Source organism: Tamandua tetradactyla, chromosome 1, assembly GCF_023851605.1.
Source record: "Tamandua tetradactyla isolate mTamTet1 chromosome 1, mTamTet1.pri, whole genome shotgun sequence".
In the NCBI taxonomy this organism is placed as follows: Eukaryota; Metazoa; Chordata; class Mammalia; order Pilosa; family Myrmecophagidae; genus Tamandua; species Tamandua tetradactyla.
The window spans coordinates 223098526-223120256 of record NC_135327.1 but is presented as its reverse complement, the minus strand read 5'-3'; the positions used below and the strand labels follow the sequence as shown (position 1 = coordinate 223120256).

At 41.0% G+C, this 21731-nt stretch overlaps 2 protein-coding genes across 2 annotated transcripts in view; one reads left to right on the top strand and one right to left on the bottom strand.

The window, feature by feature from the left end:
- ANKRD26 (ankyrin repeat domain containing 26) overlaps positions 1-21731 on the top strand; it is a 1272391-nt gene that overhangs the window by 540642 nt on the left and 710018 nt on the right. The gene's annotated exons all lie outside the window — the stretch shown is intronic.
- Positions 1-21731, bottom strand: part of MKX (mohawk homeobox) — a 57561-nt gene that overhangs the window by 28059 nt on the left and 7771 nt on the right. The window contains exons 3-4 of the mRNA XM_077165962.1: positions 21422-21575; positions 20694-21032 (exon numbers count right to left, since the gene is read on the bottom strand). Of these exons, the coding sequence (XP_077022077.1) occupies positions 20694-21032; positions 21422-21575 (493 nt within the window). The remainder of the gene's footprint in view (positions 1-20693; positions 21033-21421; positions 21576-21731) is intronic.

Genomic DNA, 21731 nt, shown 5'->3' with positions numbered 1-21731 from the left:
ATGGTTTCAAGTTTGAATCAAATGGGAGACATGACTTAAAAAGACTCCTTTCCTAAAATGACTACCCAATTTCCCACATCATTTTCTGTATCATATTTTCACTTTTACTTATAATAATGTGCCATTTCTTTATAGAAGGCAAGGAGTAGATTCATAAGCACAAAGAGAAGTGTTTTGTTGTTGCTGTCCTTAACTGATCTGTTTTTCTTTCCCCCCAGAGGCTTCAGTGCTTCTCTCTGGTTCTAGACTGGCCAGGGGAATGGAACGGCCAGGTCGAGTCGCCTCCTCAAACATGGAGAAGACTCCGCACCAGCTGCCGCGACCTGGACCCGACGGCCCTGCGGGGCTGAAAAGAGCGTTTGGTGCCTCTTACCCACCTCTGCAAGAAGGAGGGGCCCAAAGAAAGTTCTAAACTCACACAGACCCAAGACCAGAAACCCTACAGCCATCTCCAAATGGAGTTCTCCATCCTAAGGGGGCACATGGTCTCTCTAAAATTATAAGCAGGGTTAGCTAAAGAAAATAAATGTTGTTTAACATCCCAAGTGCCTTCTATAGAAGGTTGTGGGCTATGAGGTCCCTTTCATTTGTGTGGCCTTTTAGTGGGCGGGTTTGAGCCAAGGTCAGCCTGGAACAGAGGTGAGGAGCTGATGCTGGAGAGTTGAATCATGCGACATAAGTGCAGGAAATGAACTTGGAGATTTTGAGGCATATGGGGAATTAGAGGGCAAGGAGGAAAGGGAGGAAGGGGGAAGAGTGGAGCTGGTGAGATGCTGTGAGCCTAGAGTAGAGCAGGCAGTGAAGAGTCTTTTGGTGGAGTGGCTAAGAGCAAGGAGAAGTTGGGCTGCCAATGAAGTTATTTGAACTCCTGCGATATAAGACCCTCCTCACTCCCTCCGAACTTTCCATAATGTCTACCATGCACACACATGCCTTGTAAGCGTGGGGGTCTCCTTATCTACATGATGCTGGAGGGGGACCACATGTGGGGGGTGGTATTACAATCCTCATCCTTTGGAAAGTACACCGAGCTGTGGAGCTAGAGAGACCCCTCCGGCAACTACGGGGATCTTCAGAAGGTTCAACCTTCCACAACCTGGAATAAAGGGAACCCTATTTAGGACACCCTCATTGACATCTGGTTACCCAAAAGCAGCGGGCGGGGGTGGGGGTGGGCAATGGATGCGCATTATTTTTTGGAGAAGGATCCAAGACTTTTATCCAACATTAAAAGTAGTCCATGTGCAAGAGGTGGGAGGACCCACTACAAATAAACTAAGGATCACTGCTCAGGAGAGTTCGACTCCATAAAGATTTTCCTTTAAATCTGGAGTCCACTTAACCAGAGTGGAAAACACCATAAAATGGAGTGGAAAGTGTCTGAGCAAGGAGCTGAGAGACTTGACTTCTTTTTCTGGCTCTGCCACTGAGTAGCTGTACTGTCCACTCCCTCCCCGTCCTTCATGAAAGTGGGAATAATTAGCCTTATTTCTACTTCATAGAGTTGTAATGAGGATCAAATACAATAACAGATGTTCAGGCACTTTCTAGAGTCCACAGCACAACACTGCTTGCGATATTATTAGCTCTAATCTGGCATTAGGTTTGCTAATCTAATACCAGAATAGTAAGTACAAAAGTGACCTTAAGTCGAAATATTTTTGCAATTCAATCATGGAGACTATCCCCTACTCTTGCCATGCTAAACAAAAGCGTTCTGCTTTAAATGATATTTTTATTGTGCGTCCAACCTTTGGAATTTCATCGAGTTCTAGGCTCACGTTACAACTTTTGTTTTGTGACCTTTCCTACCTATTGCCTTACTCGTCCGTGGGCACCCACATTCTGTTTGTGCCAAGGCAGAAGAAGCTTCGTTTGCTTTTCTACGCATGGCAACGGCCATGGCATTTGATCTGACCCAGGGATTAAGTCATTCACAAGCAGAGCCCCAAGGGGGGAAGAGCTCCAAAAAGCAACCAGCCTTGCTGATATTAAAACATCCAGAAATTCCCAGTTCCTTGTGCTACGGTTCTCATTTGTAATCTGTCTGGCACTGAGGAATCTAACTGCAGGCTCTGTGGTTTACATAAAATGCGTCTACAGCAGCCTGGATCCACATTTTAAAGTCTTCTGTGTTATTTTAGTTCAAGGACAATTTTTTTTTTTCTAACATGGGCAGGCACCGGGAACCGAACCCAGGTCTCCGGCACGGCGGCGAGAACTCTGCCTGTGGAGCCACCATGGCCCCAAGGACAAGTTTTTAAAATCAAAAGAAAACTTGGGCTTTGTTAGAGATTAAAAGTGAAAGTTATTTTAAAGGACTACTGGAGAAAGCATTTGAAGTGAAAAATTAATTCTTTTCCTAATGTAATAATCTTCACGAATATATAAAGATCAAAAAACTGAAAGAATATGTTCACACATAAAGACAACATTCTTGTGGTTTTTCAACTATGATAGTCCCAGCTCACCTACTCTGTATTATAAATTTTCAGTGATTTCAGTTACATTTTATGACCAGAATGCAATATTTTAATAAGCGCTGCTACTGACACGATGATACACCTAATAAAAGGCAGCTGATATTACCGGTTAAACTGAAACTTAAGAAAAACCCAGTATCTTAAAATCTAAACTTCACAAAACTTAAGAAACACAGAAGTTGAGTTGCACTGTTTTTACAACAAAAGGATTTACTGCAGGATTATTTTAAAATGCCAAGTGTCAGTACTGTCCTAAAAATTTGATTCAATTTAAACCCAATGCTTCAGGAATGTAACAATTCTGCAGATCAAGGCATAACATTGTTTCTGTGGATTTATGGAGTGGTCTAAGTGAATGCCTTAAGTCAAAGCCACAAGCCTCACTCTTTCTAAGCCCAACTCCGCAAGTGAAATCATTGCCCTTCCCACTACATGGGACATGCCATCCAGGGGTGAAAACTTCCTGGTGACGTGGGAGATGACTCCCAGTGATGAATCCAGCCCTGGCACCGTGGGATCAACAATTCCATTCTGACCAAAAAGGGGAAAAGAACTGTAACTAATAAAGTATCAGTGGCACGGAGATTTCAAACACAGTCAAGAGGCTACTCTGAAGGTTGCTCTTATGCAAGCTTCAGTTAGACATTGCTATATATTAAAACCTGCCAAACCCCAACTAGGACTATTCCAGCCAATTCTAAAGAACATCTAGGGCAATATATAGGATTCCACTAGGGTTCCATACACTAGAGTAACTTTCCAGAAACCTACAACCTCCAGATGGCTCCCTCGACCAGATAAGTCCTAAAACCGAGAGGGCCCAGCCTCTCCAGAACATCAGATAGTTCCATCTCCTTACCCCATATTAGTGACAGACCCTTCCAACATGAAAAAGTTAGAATGGCCATAGGCCCAAACACCCTAAAGAGAGAGATAGAAAGATTAAAGATGATGGTGGAGTTATACAGAGAAGATAGAATTTAACAAATGAATATGATTGCTGAATCATGAAATTGATATTTCTTTTTGTCTCCAGTATCTTAGAGCAGCTAGAAGCACAAACCTAAAATTGTGGAATTGTAACCCATGCCAAACTCTGAAATCTGTTCTACAACTAATGGTGGTGCTGTACTTTGAAATTTATTGCTTTTTTGCATATATGTTATTTTTCACAAGAAAGAAAGAAAAAAAGTCGACTGTGGTGATTAAAAAAATATTTATTCCTTCTAGTCTCCTATATTCTGGAGGAGCTAGAAGGAAAGATATGAGAGAATCATATGGTAGCCCATGACAAACTCTGGGATCTGTCCTGTAACTCCTTGTTGAAGAGCGCTTTGAGAACTATTGCTGTTTTATGTCTTTGCTTTATATATGTGTTATATTCTACAATAAAAAAAGTTAAAAAAAAAGCCACAAGCAAGAGCCAAAAGAGCAGGTCGAACCTCAGGCTTCTGGAGGTGAGGAGAAAGGAGTCAAAGGCAGAAGGAAACTTAGAAGAGGTGTGGACGGGTCTTTCTAAGGTAAACTGCCACTGCTGGAGCCTTCCCCAGGTTTGGGGGGAAGTAATCGGAGGGGCATAGATTAAGGTGCTGGAGCCCGAATCTCAGCTGGGCAGGGTGAGTGCGCCCGGCCACATTCTGCTGCTTACATCCGTGCTCTCATCTGCAAAGCAGGGGTGGTGACACACACTCTAGAGTGATGTGGGGACTAAATGAAATAGGGCCAAGCCCTTAGCGCATGCGGAGCGCTCACCCCTCCCACGTGCTTCCTGACGATCCGCGCATCTGCCCCGGGCTGGGCCGCGCGTTCAGGTCCCCGCCTCGCGTCATGAGACAAAATACCTACAACCTTGAGGAAAGCGAGATCTGCTGAATGTATCAGGAGGCCACACGTGTGCATTCTGTGCTCACATAACACAGCGTTATGATAACTCTGATGAACTCTTAGACAGGATTTGATTACTTCGATTATAGATTATTGATACCTAAAGCAGTTTATGCTTACACTTCACGGTGAAAAGATCGGAAGGGCCAGAGCTGACCCCAATGTCCCCAAAGCTGACTCTAATGACCCAGAGCTGACCCCAGGCCCCAGAACTGACCCCAATGCCCCCAAAGTTGACCCCAATGCCCCCAGAACTTACCCCAATGCCTCCAGAGCTGACCCCAGTGTCCCCAGAGCTGATCCCAATGCCCCCCGAGTTGACCCCAATGTCCCAGAGCTGACCCCAATACCCCCAGAGCTGACCCCAATGCCTCCAGAGTTGACCCCAATGCCCCAGAGCTGACCCCAATACCCCCAGAGCTGACCCCAATGCCTCCAGAGCTGACCCCAGTGCCCCCAGAGCTGACCCCAATGCCCTCTGCTCCACAAGCTACCCTGGGGTTAGCAGAATTTAACCCATGACCTTTGCTCCCAGGCATCACAGTCATGAATATGCTATATTACCTGGCAAAAGGGCCGCTGCAGATGTGATTAAGGTTGACTAACCAGCGGGAGGCAGGGCAGGGAGGGCAGATGCTGGTATAGGAGCTGAGCGGTGAGCAGACAGGACCTCAGTGCTCCACCACAGGACACATTTTGCCGAAAACCTTGGAAAACTTGTCGGTGGACGGTTCCCCAGTGCTGCCAGCTCAAAGCCCAGTCTAACCCTGACTCTGGCCACACACTGGTGGAGAGAACTGTGAGATCAAGCACGGGTGTTGTTTTAAGTGGCTACGTTTGTGGTGTTTTGTGCCATAGCAACAAAAAAATCAATATAATAAACATAGAAGCTGTTACCTGCTAATGAAGTAATAAATTCCAGACTGTTGTTATATGTGTGCCTCGGTCTCAAAGTTGCCCTCCCGGCATTTCCCGTGACCTTCTTGTTTTCAGGAGCTTCATTTAGGGTTTTCTTAGAGGAAGAGCTCAGATTCCTGTTGCCTATTGGTATCCCTGATAGGTGGAGAGGATCATCGAAAACGAAAACACTCCAAATCCCTCTGTCTGGGGTGAGACGTGTAAAGCGTGTGCTGCAATTATCGTCTAAAGAATCAGCTCTGGACAGTGCCTGTTTATGGTCTCTGCCCGCTCAATTAGCGACAATGCAGAAAATCCCTGCTTCACCAGAATTATTCTAGTGCTGGAAGGATGTACCAAATCATTAGTTTTACAGTTCAGGGGACGATCCACCCAGAATGATGGATCCTGCCTAGGATGGGATAATCCATTGCAAGGAAAGGATTCTGGAAAGGTCAGGTGCTCTAAAAACAGGCAGGGGGTGGGGTGAGGGGCCACACTGGTGAAAAGATCAGGAGCAGCGGCCCTTTTTGTATCTAGGACTGCACGGGTCGCAGCTTCCACTGCTGCCAGCGGGACAGTCAAGCTGGTGCCTGAGGGAAGAAAGAAAACTCAGAGAAAAGCATTTAGTGCTACTGTGCAGCAATACGGAAATATGGTGAAATATTCTGTCAGCTCACCTATAAACAAACCAAGGGAGAATCTGAACAGGAAAATCCTGGACAAAGATGATTCTCTATATTAGAGAGAGAGGGGGTGGTGGTGGAGAGGTATTGGGGAGAAGCAAAATATTCTGATTTGTTCAAAATAATTAAAATATGCTAATTTTAACATGCACTTTACTGATAGAATGCCTTTGAAATATGATCATCCTTTTCCCCTGTGGTATCATTTTATTTCAATATATAACTTTAATCAAATACATATGCAACACTAACTATAAATTATTAAAATAACCCAAGTCCAAAAGGGTAAGAAAACAATACGAAGCATATCATGCTCAATGCCCCATTAATTGATCAATTTGCTAAAGGAAAGAAAGATTGGCAAAAAGGAATGGAATTCTGAGTTCCTTGTTTTTACTTAAAAATTCCCAACAGTACTCAAACAAAGAACTGAACTTTTCCAATGGAGAGACAAAAAGAAAAGTTGGGCCTAGCCCTCCTGCCTCATGCTTAAACAATATGCATCTGGATTCTAAATATATTTCAAAAATATATGATTTATGAGGTAAGTGACTGCCAAGTACTACTATTTCATATTATTATAATACAGGCATTTTTTATTTGACTAAATTCTATTTATCTCTTTATTTCAAGTAAAGTAGTTTGGAAATTTAACCACCACAACATGTCACATTTATGTATGTGGAAGCTATCAGGAATTCTCACTGCTATATTCTGAACTAAATTACTCTGTTTACAATCCCTTGATATACAGCATTATGTCCCTGAAAACAATTAGAAAGAAAGGGAACACCTATGATAAAATTATTGACTCAAAGTCTCAATTGCAGAGTTCTCCTTTAAGAGAGTGCATCAAGCAGGCTTATTTTGTTCTCTTCTTTCTCGAAATCCCATAAAAACGACCAAAAATGAATTTAAAAACAGATGAAATGCCTAACAGTGTTTGCAAACAATAAAGGTTACCATCACCAAAACAGAAAAGTTGAGAAATTCATGAAAGATAAAATGCAGATGGCATCAAGTTGTGGAGAAATCAAAACAGAAAACCACAACTCAAAACAGGTGGATGGTAAAAGCATGGCAGAGTGTGACCTGCTTCTCCCAAGATGAGCCAGAAGACATTCCAAACAGACGGTTCACATGGTCAGAGAAGCAATGGGCCGTGACAAGCCATCTTCAAGGGGAGAGCCTCAGGACAGCATCTTATTTCCTGAGGCTGCCATAACAATGTACCAAAAGCTGGACAGCTTCAAACAAGAGGAATTTCAACAGACGTTTTGGAAGCAACAAATCTGAAATCAAGGTGTCAGCAGGACTGTGCCCTCAGTGGAGTCTGCAGGGTTCTGGCGGTGGCTCGCTGCCCTCGAGGCATTTCAGTCCACACTGCCTTCTCTCTGTCTGTCTCCTACTCAATGGGCCCAGATCTCATCTCCTTAGAAGGACACCTCATACTGGGTTAGGACCCCCTAGTCCAGATTATCCTCGTCTTAACTAATCATGACTTCAAAGATCCTCATTCCAAATAGGACCACGTTCACGGGACTAGGGGTAGGACCTGATGGTGTCTTCTGGGGACATAATTCAACCCATAACCAACAGCTCTAGAGGGGTGCGGCCATCCCTTCCTTCCTGACCAAAAAGGGTTGCTTTTCAGTCTTCTGGCCCCTGGATAAAGCTGCCACAAATGTCCTCTAGTAAGTCAGGGTGCTCCTAGCAAAGGCTCCTGTGCCATTAAGAGGTGCAGAGTAGAGGCCCAGGTAACATCCGAGCTTGACAGGGGTCCTGGCTGCCATGGAAAAGGAGTGATAAGAAAAAAGGAGTCGTTTTGGGAAATCAAAACAAGACACAAAATTAAAAGAAAAACTGCAATACAAAGGTTGATTAATGGAATGGATGGGGCAAAGCTGAAGGCCTAATTAGTAACGTGGAAGACAAAGTTGAAGCAGCTGCTCAGAACACAAAGGAGAAAGTGGGAAGGTTGAGAGGGAAATTGAAGAACCAGGCGCTCCCAGGCCAAGGTACTTCCCAGGTGGATTCTTTCCAACCTTCAGGATGTCAGGAAAAGACAGTCCTCACTTCATTTAAACACAGCAGAAAAAGCTGAACTACTTTCCAACCCATTCCACAAGACCAGCATAACTCTAAGATCAAAATTGTGCAAGGAGAACATTAGAAAAAAGAAAATTACAGACCGATCTCACGGGAGAAATTTGATGGTAAATGTCTAAATAGCATCTTAGTTAACAGAGCCCAGAAGTATACCATAAGACTATTCAAGATGAAATAGAATTTCCCCTAAGAATTCAGGACAGTTAATATGAGTAAATTTAATTATGTAAATAACTACATAAATAGATGAAAACAGGACAACCAGATGATGATCTCAGAAGTTATAGATGGAGAGTTTTTGGTAAGATGCAATCAGGAAAATTCACTTGGGTGTCCATGGGAGCAGGAGGAGGTATTATTAAATAATCTAAGAATGGAAGGAGACCTCTTCAACTTAATAAAGTGGTTATACCAAAACCCTTCTGCAAACATTATACTTAACAGTAAAATATCAGAAAAATTCCCTTTAATGTCAGCCATGACTGCTATTATTCAACATTGTTTTGGAAAACCTTGACAATGAAATACAATAAAAGAAGGAAAGAACAAATGAATGAGGGAGAGAGGAAGAGAAGAAGGGGGGAATAATACAGAAAACGGTTACTATATGAAAGTGATATCCTTGTGCCCTTGACCAACTGGATACAAGAAAAATATACAAAACCCAACAGCTTTATACATCTCAATAACTATTATAAAATATAATTGACAAGCATTAACCCACAACAGAAACGATAACAACAAAATAAAGTAGCTGTTAATTAATTTAACAAGATATATGCAAACCCTATCTAAAGAAAACTATAAAAACCTACCGCATGTCATGAAAGATGACCAGAATAAATTGAGAAATACATCACATTCCTGAATGAGAAGACTCAACATGAAAAGGATAAAAATATTCTCTAAATTCATATAAACTCAATGCAACCCCAAATTAATTAATTTCCAATGGAATTTTTGTATGGAATTTGTCAAACTTATTCTAGAGTTCAACTGGAAAATGAAGTTCAAGAGCTGGTCAAGAATATTTTGAAAAAATTGAGAGCAGACATGCCCTGCCATATATCAAAATGTACAATAAAGCCACAGTCATAAAAACAGTATGCTAGGGTGGTGCAACGGTGGCTCAGTGGCAAAATTCTCACCTGCATGCCGGAGACCCGGGTTCGATTCCTGGTGCCTGCCCATGCGGGAAAAAAAAAAAACCAAAACAGTATGCTATTGGCATAGGGAATTTTTTTTTTAAAGTCTGATGGGCTATAACAGAGTCCCAAAATAGACATACATGTAAAGAAAAGCTAGTATATAAAAATGCTACCATTTCAAATGAGCAAGGAAGGGTGGAAGTACTCAGTAAATTGTGCTGGGACAAAGGGCTATCTGTTTGAGAAAAAAAATAGTAGTCATATTATATTCTCATCCAATTTGTAAAAATAAATGGTAGATTATAAGTATATAAATGAAAAATTAAGATAGTAAAAGTATTAGAAGAAAATATAGAGGCATGCATTGATGATCTTATAATGTGACATCTTCCTAAAGACGATGGTCCTAAAGAATAAATAACTGACAGATCCTGCTCTTAGCCTCTAACCCACCCTCAGGGTCCAACACCACCCCTGGAGAGGGACCTTTGTCCTCCATCAGGTGGGCTTCCTGTTGCCAAGCTCCCCAAGTTTCTTTTGAAATGTTACTGTCCTGTTGCTCAGAAACCAAGTTCTAAGAGAGATAATATGGCATGCATTTAACTGGAACTTTCTGTAACCTGTGGGCGGCCATCCTCCCCCATGAAGTTCACAGCGTCACAGATCGCCAGGTGTTAAGGGATTTATGGGTCATCTTGTTACAAAGTCCTTATTTCACAGCTGAGGAAACCGAGGCCCTGGCTCATAAGGGGACTTGTGGTATACATACCTGATACCAGATCTGGCTGAATAAGGAGCTCCTGCCTTCTAAAGCCATGATCTTTGACACTTCAACATTATACCATCTCTGGCCTAATCCACAAGTGGGTAGTTTCAGGCCAGGCAAGCAGGCTGATTGCAGAGAAAATCTGGGCTAAAAGTAGAGCCATTTCTCAAATCACAGGGCTTTAACTATAATCAAAATATAGATTAAACTTGCATTGCCTCAACCAAGCACCTACCCAGACCTTTATACTATCATTTTAATTAAAGCACCCTAGAGCCATCTGGGGTCAAATAGGATACAGGCAGATATGTGCCTCTCTGCTTCCTGTCTTGGCTTCATGTTAGCATTTCACCCAGTGGGTGTACGGGGGGTGGGGTGGGGGCTAGGAATGGTATTTGGGGCTTGGTAATATGTCATGAAATCATAAAGTTGAGCTTTTTTTATTTTCTTAATAAGGGGAAAGTTATTGTAACTATAAACTATATTTTACTGTTACTGTTTTGATCATAGTAACCGTGAAATAGTCCTCAAATCCCTTTCAAGATAGTTGAGAATGACTATTCCAGATGATTTATGTTTATATTTTTAAAGGCACATCTTGCAGACCAAAAATTACGATTCCTCAAAAAAAATCTTCCGAAAGAGAAAAGGACACAGGTTAGATAAACTAGAGGCCCATGGATTAGGAGGGAATCTGAATTGATGTCATCTTTCTTGAAAGAACTAAACTAAAGGAACCCAGGGGACAAAATAAAAACTAAAACAAGACCAACTGCACTATGAGAAGGCTGTGAAAAACTCTGTGATCTGGCTGGATGATTTAGCAGTTCAGAAGAGAATTGGAGGAGAAAAAAAATAAATGCAGCAAGAACAGAGGCAAACCAAAGACAGCGGTGAAGGAAAATGGAGAGAACAACTGCTCTCGACCTCGTCCACAAACTCTCGAGAGTGCCGGGAGCATCTGGAAGCGGCCACCACACCGCAGTCATCCAGTTCCATGCTAGGCAAAGACATCAGAGCAAAGGCACTTGGCACCAGGCAACTTCTGGCCCAGGATTTTACGTTGAGAAATGTTAAACCCAGTACACCGGAGGAATTCTCGCTCCTGCCAGAGAGCCATTCCCTTGCCCTGAAGCCCTGTGACAAACGATCCTGAATACCATTTTGTCTCTGTGCATCTGTTGTCTAAATCAATGGAGAAGCTGGAAGGAGAGATGCTGAATTTTGGCCCTAAGCAAAAGGGTAGATTTTAGTGTCGTAATGACAGTCTTGGCAGAACAGGGCATTCCCACTTGAAATGTCTCTGCCATACCGAGAGATTTGTTCGACATGACCTGTGTCTGGCTCAAATGAAGGGACTGTCAGTTCTAAGCTGTAAGTACGCAGGCTGCGATGTGAAAACCTAAAGAGCAGACTGTTTCTTGGATAATCCCACTTTATGAATGGTTGTCTCTGACTACCTTTCAGCATTTTAGGAGGGTTTTGTGTTCAGCTGGGTTCTTTGTTTTCCCATCTGAATGTTCTAGAACCAGAATAATCCTCTCTAAATCACTGTTTTAAAAATGTTTGTCCTCGTTATTTAAATGAAGCCTAATCATAGTAAAAAATGCAGTATATCACACAGTGGCACCAAAAAGAGAACGCGGGCTTTCTATCAGAGATGGATCTCTAGATCGCTACATCATAGGTGACCAAAGCAATGACGTCAGCGGGCACGAGGCGACTTTTAACCATATCCGCAGTCCCGTGATGCTGGAAGGTGCAATGGGCACTTACACGCACGCACTATGGCCACACTGCCATCGCTAAGGCGCTGCTCCAATCGGGGAGGCAAAGGATGTCCAAATGTCCACTTTGTGGTTTCTAGATGCTTCTACCGAGCACCTGCCTGAGGATACCCTAAATGTGAGTTAGACCTCCCAGCACCTTGCACGTCCTGGTCAAACTGCCTGGGCTCAGACAGAGAGGTCACAGCTTGCTAGCAGCAGATGAGCGGTGGTGTTGTTGCTCAAAGTCCAGACTCACTGACATCTCGTCCCCAAACCACTTTCCAACTGACAGTCGTCATCATCCAAAGTGTGTCTGGCCACTTCCAGGTCATGACTGCAAAGTCTCCAGGGTATGCACCAGACAGTGGGAAGATACCACTGGTCATTTTCAAAAGCTACTTTGTTCCACGGCAATGTTCAACTTGTGAATTCATGCTCACAAATGCCTCTGCAGCTGCCCCCCACCCCTGCGGCCCACCCAACACACATAGACAGCGGTTTTACTGGTTTAGGTTCTTCTGCAACATCCCTTCTTCCCTGGCACACTGTGGCCACTACAACCCGCAAGAGCACACCTGGAGACCTTTCCACTGCCCTAATTAAAACAGGCAATTTTTAAAAATGCACACCACCTACCCCGAGTTCTCAAAAGTGCAGTACTCAGATGTAAATATTTTAAAAGTAAAAGTAAGTTAATACCTGAAACTGGCATCGCCTACAAAAGCGATTGGATTCATTCTACTGAGAATCAGGATCAATTGCCAAGCAACCAAGCAGCTCGTATCCAAAAAAACCAACAAATTCAGCTCGCAGTGTAAAGTCTATAACAACTTCCCAATCTGTAAAAAAAGGGACTGAACTAGGGGATCCTTTAAGTTCACTGCTGGATCAGTAAAAATCCCTAATGGCCTCTTCAGTACAATAAAAACAAAAGAAATTGTGCAGCAAAGTTGTCAAAAGGGAGAAACGGAGAGAGAAAAGATTTTTACACAGCTCTTATTTAAGCACGCCATTCTTTGTGTAAACTAAAACCCAAGAAAAAAAAAATTCCGCTTTGTGAAAGAAATTGGGCAAAGTGAACAAAATTATCCTTTTTTTTTTTTTTTGCTTTCTTAAAACTGGCAATTATAAATGATATCATTTCTAATAGAAAACAGGAACAGAAGCTTCCAAAATTTAAAAATACCAAAATTCTGGACTGGAAGAAACACACATTTATCCTGAGTAAAAATCCTTTTACATCAACAAGACAAATTTTGACACGGAAAAAAATACCTGTTTAATTTTAGAAACAAAATAGGGAGGCAGAAGGGAAAAACCAACTGCAACAACCAGAAAAAAAAAAAAAAAGAAAGAAAAAGAAAAGAAAAGAAACCACTTCCATATTCATTAAATAGAATGTCTTGTTATTTTCATAGACAGTGAAAACTTTTTGACATCCTTTTTAGGCCTATGCTAGAGAGGTGTCAGTGGATCTTATTTAGCCTTGTTAGTGTGTAAACAGTTTACAAACCTAACTAAACTTAGAATTAGCGGGAGTTACACGCATACATTTCTCATACATAGGAGTAGGAAAAAAAAAGACTCTTTTATGCCAACTTTGAGTTTGGCTTGAATTTTTACAGCTTATTTAGAAGTTCCAGGGAATGAGAAAATCTCTTATTGGAAATACTGAGACAGTCTTAAATATAGTGACACGAACAAGCACTTCTATGAAACTGCACCAGCGAGTAGTGACAACGCAGGCAAGTCTGAAGGCAGAGAGCACCAGAAAATCAATTAAAATGATCGATTAGCTGTTAAGTGCCACTGGAACGATAATGCTAAAATACAGAGAATGCCTCTGCATGATCAAAATTTCACGTTGATAAGTTTGTTTTTAATAGGTATATATGTAAAATGCATGAGATTTTTACTCTTATACATGAAACAGAGAAAAAACATATACTTCCCCTCAATTCCAGCATGTAAGTAAAAAATCATCATTTTTAAAAAGTCAAAGGTGTCTTGTTAATACTGACATTGAACAGGGTCAATGTCAGGGGCAGAAGTGTTTAAATCAGGGGGTTTAAATCTGTGTTTTGTTTCTTAAGTCTTGTCTAAATGACTCTGTACTGACAGATGGAGACAATAAATAGCATTACACAGTGAAGTCAAATTTATAAAAGTCTACTTTTATTTGTCTGTGTACTATATATTTTTATTTTTATTATTTGCTCATTCTTCTTTTACCTTGCTAATGTTTGCTCTTTATCATCCTTGGAATTTTTCTGGAAATCACCCTTTTATTGAATATCTGCTTAGTTTCATTTTATAATTTTTAAGTTTTTCTTTGGAATATTTAAAATGTCTCATTATTTTAAGCTTCATTTTGTTTCATTTTTGCATTTCTTCTGGTTTTTATTTTCTTACATTTGCCTTTTTTGGGTACCAACTTAAACTTGGGACTCTCACTCTGTTCATTCACTGACATAGAGCTAATAATAGATTTTAAGATGCTTTTCCGATTTAAGAGGCAGACAGAGAAAATCATTATAACACTAACTCATTTGCTGAACAAACCTTTACGGAACAAATAGTGAAAAACACTGCATGAAGTGGTAAAGGCACCATAATAATCAGGAAAGCATCATTTCAGGGCCTCAAAGCGCTATAATTCAAGCTAGGTAGTGAGTGTCAGCCCAAAGGAAGAGAGAACACAGCCACATTTTAGAAAGCAGTCTGTCTACCTTTAGATATAAATACGATTTTTCTTGCCATCCTTCTTAGCCACCACATGAAGGAAATATAACATAAAAGGACAAAAATGTCAAATGCAACCCTGAAGGGTTTGTGTATTTTCTAAACCTGACTGCCTTATACTTTCGATTTGTCTGTAAGCCATACATTTGTTCTACATGTCAGCACCTACATTTGGGCTTTTTCTGGCCCTCATGCGATACCCAAGGACAAAGAAAAGTGAATGCACAGTCACCCCTATAGGATCCAGCAAATTGCTCATGCCAATATTTGTTCAATTTTTTCGTTTCATCTGCCATTATTCTCTCAGTTCTAAACAGGGGGTGGAAAATGTGCAAGTTCATTTACATTTTGCAAATGAATCTGTCGAGAAAACTTGACTTTTAATAAAAAAGTTAATTTGAATTTCAGGAATTATCCCTGTAAATATGTTTGCCAGCATCATCGCTGATATTTATTAGGAATCTATGATGTACAGAACAGTGCTTACCCTTTTATACTTCTATAAAACTGTAACTATACTTCTATAGTTAATTTCACGCATTCCCAAAGGTCAGAATTTTTACGAATCTCCTTTAAAAGATTATTGCCTTGAAGTAAGTAGAAAAGACCCTTTAAAAGAGGGGCTATCAAAAAGACATCCTTCTTGGTTCAGAGGAGCTAGGGGTAGTTGAGGATTGTGTACTCATTTGGAAGGCTGGGATAAATGTAAAAGAAGCGACAGGAGGAGGGAGTTTAGAGAAGAAAGGGGATGTTAAAGCGTACCCCCAAACCTGGATTTAATATTAAAACTTGAGAAGAGCAGACAATTCTCTCTATATTTTTAAAATTGGAACTTCGGTTTCTCCTATCTGGAAAATACATTCCCAGATGGTGTCTGATAAGTGAAGTATTGTGGTAGTAAAGACACAAGACAAGAAATTGGATAACCTTTCAAGGATCCCTTAAATGTCACTAAACGGGGCTGGCCCTGGAGGGGTTTATTATTCTCCACGGCAGCCCATCCACAGTCATTTGGTAGCCAGGAAAAGAATGTCTGGAACAATCCAAAATGGCAAAGCTTAATTCTTTCACTGAAAAGAAGGAAGTGACAAACACAGAAAGGGAAAAAAAAAGGCAAGAAGAAAGGACCTGAAGTGGACTCCCCGCAGGTCAGAGCCACTGGCCTGCCCACGGGCACCCCCGCCCCCAGGGGCAGCACCCACCCTCTCCGCCGCCATAAAGCTTTCTTTAAGCTGCTCCCAAGTAACAAACCAAACTGATGAAACAGATAAAGGAGGTGTGTTTGTTCACTGTTCCAAAGGACCTGCCAAGGCTTCCCTTCAGCTCTTTCTCCTGCTGCATCTAAATGTGGTTTTGTCGAGCGGCGCCCCCAGGGAGTTCCAGAAGGCTCTTAATTAATATTTTTGTTTGTGGGATGAATGCCTGGAGGAGTCCCTCATCCCCAGTGGCTGATGTGCCAGAAGGGTCCTCACTGGGTCGGTTGTGTAGAACCGAGAATTCATTTCTCCTATGAATCTACATTACAGATTAAGGTTCAATCTCAGGCTACCCCACTGGTTTATTTCACTCATCAGCATATCTGTGATTTTCCTACCAGAAATAGCAGCTTAAATCCTAGAGTACAGGAGTGTGCAGAAGAGAGAGAGAAAAAGAACATCTTCTCATTCCTTGGGGACTTTACCAGTGAAGAAAGAACGTTTGCAAATGGCAGCTGGCCTTTGTCACCCTCCCTAGCTTTCTTTCTACTTCCTCCTGCCTCTTTCCTCACCAACCGGAATGCCCATTCCTCTCATTTTATCCCATATCTCCAAGTGTGTGTGTGGGGACAGCCAAATGGGGCCTGCCTCCCAGAGCGTCCCAGGCACCGGTTGAATGACGCCTCTTTTTTCTCTCCACCCAAACCTGCGTTTCTTCAGGGATGTTCACCTTGGTCAAGTGGAAGGAAAGCTAATCCGATTATTTCCCACTCTCAAAGTAGAGTCCTCTCCGCCTAGGCCCCTTTGCTACACCAGATGCATCGAACTGAGAGGAGTTTTAGACAGTTTAACACGATGAAGCTTAAAACTGCAGCCTCGGGGGAGCGGGTGAAATCGATCAGTTTTACTTCCACCAGTCAGTGGGGCTGCGAGCTGCCACCTGAATGTCCTGGCCAGTTCCAGGCGGACCAGGTGTGAGCTGCGAAAAGAAAGACATGAGGACGGACTCGTCCTCCAACCATGCAGAAGACCAGGGGGGCGCATCCTGCTTTCTTTCCAGACTTGCCCTATTTCTCCCTCCTGAGGACACTTCTGAGAAGCCTCCCCTTGCACCATCAGAGAGTAAGGGAATTTGGTAGGCTTGGTTTGGAGGGTAAAAACCAAATCCTACTCCAAGCAAGGAAATGCTCTGGTGAGAATTCCCTGAGAAACGCAGCACCTGGGTGCTCAGGGGCTTCTTCCCAGATGGTCCCTGAGGAAGCTGCAGAGAGAAGCATCTGGAGACTCTGCACCAATTTCACACGAATGGAGTGAATGGTGTGGCCAGAGTTTGTATGCCAACCCCTTTCAGAGAGGACCCACCCCAAGGGTCAGGGACCTAGAGGCCAGGCTGTAATGGCAACTCGTTCCCTAGCACCTGAAAATGACGAGCTGTTCATCTAACATGATAAAAATGGATGGTGATTTTAACTGAGCTGCTTTGTGGTGAATGGCCCTGTGACGAAGTTTCTTTGTGTGTCACTTAATTGCGTTTAGAAGCAATGAGCTTAATAATTCTGATCAATGCTAATGTTATAATTACTGCTATTAGAAATGTTCCCACCAATATTTATTGAGAGTCTACTAGGACCTCGGAACCATTACAGAGAAACGTTTCAAGTTTGCATAAATTCAATAACAAACATATTTGCATCTGCTTTGATAATTTCTAGTAATAACTTCCATTAGGATTGCCACTTTGTAATCCAGCAGGCTTCTCTTTCCTAGAATTTAATAAGGACAAGGGAAATGAAAGTCAGTGATTCATTTTCCTTCTGCACACCAACTCTCTCATTTGGCTTTTGGATTCCATACATTTACTGAAATGGATCGTGAGGGAGCAACTCTCTACAAAAGATAAAAGTATACAATTCCTTAGCAGACAGTTTAGATTACAGTGATCTGTTCTTGAAAAGCAATTTAAAAGTTAAAATCTTGGGTGCACGGGTAGTTCAGTGGTTAGAATGCCCGCCTTTCATGTGGGAGACCCGGGTTTGATTCCCGGACCATGCACCCCCAAAAAAGCAAAACAAAAAAAGTTAAAATCTGTGTACTATTGTAGAATTGTTTTTTTGGGGGGGGGATGGTGGAGGGGAAGCAGAGGATAAAGGCATAATAATAGCAGGCTTTGAAGATCTCTATTAAGGTGAGAAAAGAAAGATAAAACTAGAAGGAATTGGAGGAATTCAGAATCAGCATGTATGCCAGAGAAAACCATAGCAGTTATTCAGAAAGTATTTATTGAAATCCCCTTTTCTACTATTTATGCATATGTGGCAACCCAGCTACAATTATACCAGCCTTGTCAGTCACTTTCCAGAGAAGAGGGCCACTTAGTGTTTTGCTCTGAAACTCAGCAGCCCAGTCTTGGACCACCAGCCGTTTTAAATTCTCCATCCACAAAAACAAAAAAAAATGAAGTCTGTTCTTTTTATACACATGCATGGAAACTCAGAAGTTTACACGTCTAGGTTGCTTTCTCACTACTTACGTAACTTTTTTTTTCTTTTATTTAAAAATAAAACTTGGCAAATGAATAGTCTATAATACGGACCAAGTGTATCTGGAATGCTTTAATAAAAATAAATGACCATGAAACTTAACTTTGGAAAGTATCAACTCTACAGGCGCATATTTCCTTTTCGACATTCTATTTTGCCATCTTTAAAAAGACCATGCATTTTCAGAAGTCTTACTATACCAGGTAAATTTCAAAGACATATGACCTTGCTTCTATTGGACAACATATGAGAAATTTATTTAAAAATTGAAAAGAAATGACAGCTTTCCAATTATTCCACCTCATTAAATTAACAGTAACTTCTTTTCCCTTGCCAAATCTGTCTTGTTTTTGTCCATACACAGTTGTATTGTCTTAATTGTATTCAGTTTTTCCAGTTTCGAAATATTTTTCACTTACCCTTATATCATCAATACTTCTCATGCTGCTTCATAGCCAGTATGTTTCACAAAGAAAAATCCTGACTTTTAGCCATCTTATTCTAGTTTGGGATAAGGATCACATTTACAGTTAAAAAACCCAAAAGACCCAGATGTACTTTCCATAATTTATATGTGCCAGAAAAACTTTTAAAGTACAGGAATTAATTATTTCTTCAAAGTTTGAAAAAAAAATCCTACCAATGAATCTGTCAAGACACATTTCTTGGGGGACTGGTGTACTAATAGACTTATTCATTTCTTCCTGAGGCACTGACCATTTTAAAGTTTTCTAGCTAGGAATTTATAATTTAGTTTGTGTAGACAACACCAATTCATTTCATTTACACATATACATATATTGTCAAACAATTGTGCATATTACCTCCTAATCATAATTAAAAAAAAATCTTTTTTCTTCAGTAACTTTGCATTGATTGATACATCTTCCTTCACATTTTCAGCTTTAACTTGTGTCAGTTTTGCTTGTTTATTTTATTATCATTTGCAAAGATTCAACTCGATTTGTCTGTTTTTCAGCTTTCCACTTTACTCTCTTTGTTTCATTTTTTTCCTATTTTCAGTTATCTGTATTCAAATACTTGGTTTCTTTTCCTTTCTCTGAAAATAAACATTCATAAAGCTCTATTTTACCTCCAAATTCTGCTCTGGTCACATTGCTGAGATCGCAATGTGTACGTTTTCCATTTCTATTACTTGCTAAATGGTCATTTTATTGTGTCTTTTACTTCCCTCTAGATCCAATTATTACTTAGAAGACTACTTTCACATTTCTGGATGCTTCAAGGTTGGAGGAGGAGACGCCCACAGAGAATGCAGTTGATTTCAATTAAAAAAAAGTTATTGAGAATTTATCCAAACCCTCATAGATCTTGTACTCATTCTTGAGACACTTGAAATTCAAAATCTTGGCTAAATAATCTAAAGGGTGTATCAAACAGACCAAATTCAGGTTCTTTCACAAGGCCCTACTGTTCACATAACAAGCTCTTGGAAATGATGAGAATGACAGGTCATAACACCTGTGCAGCACTTAGCATAGGCCCTAGCCACACACTACCCAACCAGTGGCTGGTGGCAACAGTTATAATAATGACAAAAAGAGTAGTCTCCTAGTAGAAAGGTGCCTCCACCTGTGCAGGCTCAGTTGCACCATTAATCTAAGGAGTGTTCTTGGGTTGAGGTTTTTTTATCTGTGACATTCTGTGGTTGGACTAGATGCTTTCATAAGTAATTTACAGCTCTAAAATTCGGAATCTCATTTATTGGCATTTTCAAGACACAGACTCTCTCTACACTGGAGGTAAGTAACGTGTAGCCCTTATTACTAAGCAACTCATTCAAATCCTCTTTAAAGGTAAAAGTCTCCGGGAACTGAGGTCACAATAAGCAATTTTACCCGACTTGCAACTCCAGTTGAAAGTTTTGGGCAGGGAGGGATTGATTCGTTACATCTGTAATGAAAGCAAAATTTTCAAATTTGTGCTTTCCAGGAATTAAAGAAAAATTGCTTTAAAAAGCAATTTTTAAGCCAGAACCTATTCTTTCTTTCCTGAAAGCCTTGGCACCCATGCTTATGTGTGCTCACTTCCCAGCAGGATTAGCAATCAAAAAATTAAAGAGAAAAGATGAATGCAAGGTATTTGCATGATTGGCTACACTCCAGGTCATTTCTCCATTTTAAGTTATTCATAAAGGACAATGAATATATACCTCCTCGAAAAAACTTAACATCAGGATGACAAGTTGCCACGAAGAATGAAAGTCTCATCATTACTATTAAGAATGACAATCCCCAGTGTCTGCAAAACCATTATCCATCAACAAAGCATTGACTGGCCATTAAAAACAAAACAAAAGTTTTGAAAATGAATTATGGACAACGGATGAGTAACGGATGCAAAAGCAATAGCATTTATGCCCTTAGACCTTCCAAAATAACTCCGCTGCTGCAGTTTTAATTCTGCTGTGTACAGGGTATGGTGGCAATCGCTATAAGAAGCCCAGACTCACCTGAACGATACACAAAGTTGCCTTCGGTTTCTGAGGACGATGATGGAGATACCAATTCTTCCTCAAATTCATTGGAGCTAAATGACCCCGAATGGTTCCTTTGCCTGCTTTTCCCCATCATGCCGGCGTTCGTGGCCATGACATGTCTCAAAGAGTCATTAAGATAACGGTTCAACAAGCTGCTCTTATATTTCGGGGGGGACACGTAGTCATCGTTGGCACCAGACGCTGGTCGCACACCAGTTTTTATCACTGAACTCTCGCTTTTCATCACAGGATGGTGAGCAGGCTTGTTATATCCTCCCTCATTCATGTGGTTTCTTGGAGGATTCTCTCCATCTATGGGAGAAAAATATCCTTGAGTAGCACTTATCCATACGTTCACCCAACCGCACGATTGTCATACTTAATCATTAAAAATATATATTTATTTAAAGTAAAAAATTATCTATGTCATCCAGGATTATGACTGCAGAGGTCGTTTGTCATTTCCCTGTATGGGAGATTAATTTTAATGGATTTTACAGAAAATGCTATCCTGACACACGCTAAATCCATAAACAGGAGGAAAAGGCCATAATTCTATTGGTCATTTATAGTATAGTAAAAGTGAAGTTACATCATGCAATAAAAAAGAGCCGTTATAGCACCACCATATTTTGTGAGATCAAACTTAAGAACAGTAATTGAGGCGAAGCAAAGAAAATGAAATAAAAACATACACATACCTTCAGAACATGAATCATCACTGCTCACACTGAGCCTCTCAGCATTTCCTTGGACATACTTGTTGTACAATTTTATCCGTAGAGCCCAGCTTAGATCTGGCTGCCGAACAGTGTTCTTAAGCCTACGTCTTGCATTAGCAAACCAATTGGACACCTAAAAAGTATTATTTTTCAATTAACAAAACATAAAAACATAAGTTATCATACGATTATTTTCCTATAAAAGACCTAAGGCTCTCTCAGCACCTCTAATGGTTACATAGCCAGATATCCATATTCATTCATTCAATCATCAAGCATGCTGACCACT